Source organism: Melitaea cinxia, chromosome 12, assembly GCF_905220565.1.
Source record: "Melitaea cinxia chromosome 12, ilMelCinx1.1, whole genome shotgun sequence".
In the NCBI taxonomy this organism is placed as follows: Eukaryota; Metazoa; Arthropoda; class Insecta; order Lepidoptera; family Nymphalidae; genus Melitaea; species Melitaea cinxia.
The window spans coordinates 4630535-4636824 of record NC_059405.1 but is presented as its reverse complement, the minus strand read 5'-3'; the positions used below and the strand labels follow the sequence as shown (position 1 = coordinate 4636824).

The window sequence follows — 6290 nt, the reverse complement described above, 5'->3', positions numbered from 1 at the left end:
AGCTGTATTAGCACAAAATTAAGACTAACTAAATAACTAATTCTTACAATAAAAAATATATATCTATAATAAAAATACTAGGTATCCTTTTAACGAAATTAACCTGCTGAAGTTAGTAGACAAAGGCATCCCCTTAGAGTAAACGTCAGAAGATAGTCCTGTTAGTGAATTACCATCAATACTCCAGGCACGTACTCCTAACCTTGTCGCAGCCTTCTGATGTAGTGAAAAAAAACACACGAGCAACTTTCACGAAAGTAGGAGAAGTCATTTATCAAGCTAGCTGTAAGAACTCTCGACATCTAAAAGTTTTGATACAAGATGCCGAGCCAAAAGACATTAATATTAAGGATATCACACTACTTGAAGCGTTTTTAGGATGTCTTCGTGTTTTATCACTTAAGTGGCGAAACTTCCCGTTTAATGTCGCTGAGTTTTTGTTATCTTTCAACGCTTACAACGTTGCCGTTTTTTAGTATCGTGCAAAGGAAAAAAATCTACTGTACCTAATTTTAAAACAATAATAGTAAAATTTTGTTATATTAAAATATCACATCATAACACTTCATGTTTTTGTTATTTTTTACACAATGGGTGCGAACCTACACTAACTCTATTAGGTAGAAACTATACTTCGCCGCCCGTCTGTAGCAGAGCTTTATACGTACTATATAGCTGTAAAAACTTAATGATTTTTTCAAACGACTAGGTTAATAATAATAAATAAGAATGAACCAGATTTTATTTTAGTTATTTTTTTAACAATTTATGAAAACAAAATATTATTAAAAATAACAAATTTTATTTCATTAATATTTTTTATCACAAAAGTTTTATATAAAATGAAATTAAACTTTAGCTAATTTAATATGAAAATATGTTAAGTTTGAATAGAAATTAGAATTTCAGAACCTAATTGTTTACCTCAAACATCACTGACATGTATTCATGACGCAGGCTTCTAAAACTTTTACCGCATTCTCGATGTAGCTAACTTCTAGACCGTAAACGACTTTACATGTCGAACAACGAAATTAAATTATAAACTCCTCTTTTCACCTTTTCAAACCAACGCCAGATACTGGAATTTGAAAACACAAAATAGCTATTCCATTTAAAAATTCAGTAGGCTACTTTACACGAAAATATGTGGAGAAACACATGACGCCAAACAAGCTTTATTGGGTATCCTTACCAAAGTATGTGAGTGGGGAATTCAATAAGAGATGACAAAAAGAATTAAGGGTGCCCGAAAAAAATACCTGCACTGTTTTCTTGATTGATTTTCTCTTTGATGTAGTATTTCGTTTAAAGTACACTTACAAAATGTTTGGAACTTTAAAACTCTACAAATATAACAAAAACGTACTTAAATGTTATATAGGCTACCCATTAAATTAATTAAAATTATTCATCTATTCAAAGAAAAAATACATACGAATATATACTTTCATTTTACATTATATTATATTTCCGAGTCATACGTTTTCTTTTTTTAAACCGACACGCGGTAGCTCGATTAAGAAAACATTACATAATTGTGCGAGAGCGCTCGGGCGCGCAAGTGGCGCCATGCAACGTGTAACTATGTGGGGACGATAGGGTGCGAGGGGCGTAGAGTCAGAGGGGCGGCGTAGAGAGCACCACCACTCTCACCCATTACTACTCGGTGATGCCGAACCGTTCGCCAGTCGGACAAAAGCCACGATGAGGAAGGCACGTGCTCGCGTGGCCTCTAACTGTATATCGTGCCTACGCTACAACGTAAACATTGATCAGTGAAGTGAATAATAAACTAGTGATTGCGGACAAAATTATACTGAGTGTACCAAATAAGTGAATAAACAAACATTAAATTTTGTTTAAATACAAATGTATGTAGAAAATGTTTCAACCGCTGACTTTTTTGTTAGTGACTTTGGGTGTAATTGCCGCGTATGTTCCAAGAGGTTTGGATAATTGTAGAAGAGATATCAATGTTGAGAAAGGGACTACTTTGTGTCACATACGAACACTCGAAAATAATGCGTCGAATCTTGTATCAGCTCCTTCGGAAAGTACGAAACGTTTAACCGTTGAGTGCAATCAACTGCTGCTTTTTGAAAGTTATCTTGAAGCAAACTATTTTCAAAGATTTATAACGTTAGAGGAACTAACGATCGCGAACTGCAAACTTCTTCGGATACCTGGCAACGCTTTTGAAGGATTACGTGAATTAAAAAAGTTATCGATAAGATCTAAAAACTACGACTGGAGTCCCAACAAAAATTTGGAGCTATCACTTGGAACTTTTAACGGCTTACGTGAATTACAGACACTCGACTTAGGACAAAATAATCTTAAAGTTATACCACCTGATGTATTTTGTGCTTTAGATAGTTTGCAAATATTAAATGTTACCCAAAATAGAATCAAAAACATTGACCGTTTAGGCTTTGGAAAAAATTGTGGTTCAGGCCTTAGAAGTTTAGACATTAGTTATAATGAACTTAAATCATTAAGCGATGATTCGGAAATTTCAAGCCTTCGGCGACTAGAAGAGCTCAGATTACAATATAATAATATAAGTGATATCTCTAGTGAAATATTTAATGGACTAATATCATTACGGATTTTGAATATTTCCCATAATAACCTGCAGTTAATACCTGAGGGCACGTTCACAAACACGAAAGAGTTACGAGAAATATATCTGAATAATAACCAGCTATTTGAATTAGCCAGAGGCGTTTTCCACCGATTAGAACAGCTGCTTGTATTAGATTTATCGAATAATCAACTCTCAAGCGCTCACATCGATGGCGGAACATTTATTGGTCTTATACGCTTAGTCATTCTGAATTTATCCAATAACGCTTTGACGAGGATAGATGGTAAGACATTTAAAGATTTATTCTTTCTTCAAATATTAGATTTAAGAAATAACTCGATTGGATATATCGAAGAAAATACATTTCTTCCTTTGTACAATTTGCATACCTTAAATTTAGCTGAGAATCGATTACATACGATTGACGAGTTCCTTTTCAACGGATTATTTGTTCTCAGTAAATTAAATTTAAATAATAATTTACTTATTACCATCGATCAGAAAGCGTTTAAGAACTGTTCTGATTTGAAAGAGTTAGATCTAAGTTCAAATCAATTAATAGATGTCCCTTCCGCTATATGGGAGTTATCACTTTTAAAAACTTTGGATTTGGGGGAAAATCAAATATCAGATATCAAAAATGGCTCGTTCAAAAATTTAGATCAACTAACCGGTTTAAGATTAATTGATAATCAAATTGGAAACCTTAGTGTTGGTATGTTTTGGGATTTACCGAGTCTTCAAGTATTAAATTTGGCAAAAAATAAAATACAAGCCGTGGAGAGAGGAAGTTTTACACGAAATAAGCAATTAGAAGCCATACGATTAGATGGTAATTTTATATCCGATATTAATGGAGTATTTTCAGCAGTCTTAAGTTTGCTTTGGTTGAATTTATCAGAAAATCATCTAGTATGGTTTGACTATGCATTTATACCTGGCAACTTAAAGTGGTTAGATATTCATGGAAATTTTATCGAGCACTTAGGAAATTATTACAAAATTCAAGATGAAATACGAATAAAAACATTGGATGTGAGTCATAATCGCATTGTAGAAATATCTCCATTAGCAATTCCAAATAGCGTTGAATTGCTATTCATAAATAATAATCACATAAACAATATACAAGTGAACACGTTTATGGAGAAGCGCAATCTTACTAGAGTTGATATTTACGCAAATGAGATATCTCATTTAGATATCAACAGCCTCCGGTTATCGCCAGTCCCCTCAAACAAGTCGTTGCCAGAGTTCTATATAGGAGGAAATCCGTTTGATTGCGATTGCTCAATGGAGTGGTTGCCTTTAATAAACAATATGACTGCTACGAGACAGTATCCGAGAATAATGGATCTTGAGAATGTTTTATGTAAAATGACTCATACTAGAGGTGTTACACATATACCGCTAAATAACTTGAAATCAACAGATTTCTTATGTACGTATGAGACCCATTGTTTTACACTATGCCACTGTTGTGATTATGTTGCATGCGATTGCCAAATGACTTGTCCCAATAACTGCTCTTGTTACCACGATCCGACCTGGCATACAAATGTAGTCGATTGTTCCAGTCAAAGTGCTATCGAAATACCGGAAAAAATTCCTATGGATGCAACCGAAGTCTATTTAGACGGGAACGACTTTAAAGAATTGCAAAATTATGCATTCATCGGCAGAAAAAATATGAGATCACTTTATGTAAATTCAAGTAAAGTTGAAAATATACATAATAGAACATTCTCTGGCTTATCTTCACTCGTTATATTACATCTCGGGAATAACAAACTGGAACATCTAAATGGATATGAGTTCGAACATTTAACTCAGCTAACTGAACTTTATTTACAAGACAATTTTATCAGTCATATTGCTAATGCAACGTTTTTACATCTAATCTCATTGAAAATTTTAAGACTAGATGGAAATAGATTAGTTGACTTCTACATATGGAGTTTAACGATGAATAAAAACTTAAACAGTATTTCAATAGCCAATAATATGTGGTCGTGCAAATGTAGATATTTACAGAGATTTACCGCATTTATAGCGGAAAATGTCGGTAAGATTACCGATATAGCTGATATTTGGTGTACAAACATAGGAAGCCCTTCATCGCAAAGGAAAGAATTGAACCTTAATGGTACAATATGTAGCGACTATTACGCAAGTGAATCAGGACTCGATAACATGTTAATATCTAATTATTTGCCAATGATGGTGACGTCGTTTATGGGATTTATGTTAATTTTACTCGTCACTCTTGTTACATTCTTATTTAGAGACACGATTAGAATATGGCTTTATTCAAGCTGTGGCATAAGATTTTTTCCATTTGCCGGAGGTTATGACGAAACTGACAAATTATATGATGCGTACGTGTGTTACAGTCCTAAAGATGATGACTTTGTTATTCAAACTTTAGCTGCTGAATTAGAAAATGGAAGTCCCTCATACCATCTCTGTTTACATTATCGAGATATACCGCAACATGGTGCTGCTTATATGCAGTATACTTTACCACTACCTGAGGCAGCAGAAGCGTCCAAACGTATTATAATTGTGTTAACAAGAAATTTCTTAGAAACAGAATGGTCTCGATATGAATTTAGACAAGCACTACACGAGTTATTAAAACCTAGAATTTATACTTTAGTTCTCATTGAAGAAAGTTCTGTCTTGAACGAAGCCGAATGCGATCCGGATTTAAGGCCATACTTAAAAACAAGCTTAAGAATAAAATGGGGTCAAAACAAATTTTGGGAGAAGATACGCTATGCGATGCCCGATCGGAGGTATAAATCAAAGTCATCTAGTTTTAGAAACAATATAAATTCTTACACCATGCGCAGTGGAATGCAAAATGGTACGATGAGATCCTTTTCTTTTACTGATAAGATGCGGGGGTCCGGTGATACTGTAAATGCTACACCAGAGTTCATAGAAAGTCGACCTCAACATCCGCAGCCTTTGTACGGGTCGGATGGAAGACCACCCTCGGACCACATATATTCATCGATCGACTCAGATTACTCATCATTAGAGCTAGGAGGAAATAATCCAAATCGGAGACGAGACTTCAGGCATTGGCCGCCACCGCCTCCTATAATTGACACTCAACATTCGGGTCAAGCCTACCTTGTCTAGTCTACGCTTTTAAAATAAATATTAAAATCATTTAAACGAAGCTTCTTGTGTAAATTGTTATAATTGCATCGTGCTTTATCAAATAATTAAGATTTTAATCTATTTTTGTAATTCCTAGCCATTCGATTGGGTGTTGATTTCTTAAAGTTGGTGTAAATAAATTCTATAAGACTGCTGTAGAATATGTGAATTTTGTAAATAATTTGTAAATAGATGTCTATATAAGTCACAGTATACCTATTTATATACTTTAATAAAGCCATTGTGATAATTTTTGCATAAACTTTATTTTTTATTTCCACCTCTAATGGTCCACTATAAGCAAATCAATTTTATGAAATTTTAAAATAGCCATTGAATTATTACCAAAAATATTTTTTTCTTTCAATTATGAAATAAAAATAACTTACAGCTTTAAAACATATAGAAAAAGAGAATATAAATTACATGAGTACGACTTTTTACATCACATTTTTAAAGAATTTTTTAAATTTTTTTACCAGTAACAAAGCTAATAATATTATACTAAGAGATAAAAAAAACAGTAGCG

The 6290-nt window shown here is 33.4% G+C and overlaps 1 protein-coding gene across 1 annotated transcript; it reads left to right on the top strand.

Annotated features, from left to right (window-relative positions):
• The first annotated feature begins 1885 nt into the window (after window positions 1-1885).
• LOC123658338 (toll-like receptor 7) lies at window positions 1886-6023 on the top strand. The gene has a single exon (XM_045593773.1). The coding sequence runs from the start codon at window positions 1886-1888 to the stop codon at window positions 5738-5740; it is 3855 nt and encodes a 1284-aa protein (XP_045449729.1). The 3' UTR covers window positions 5741-6023.
• Window positions 6024-6290: the final 267 nt, after the last annotated feature.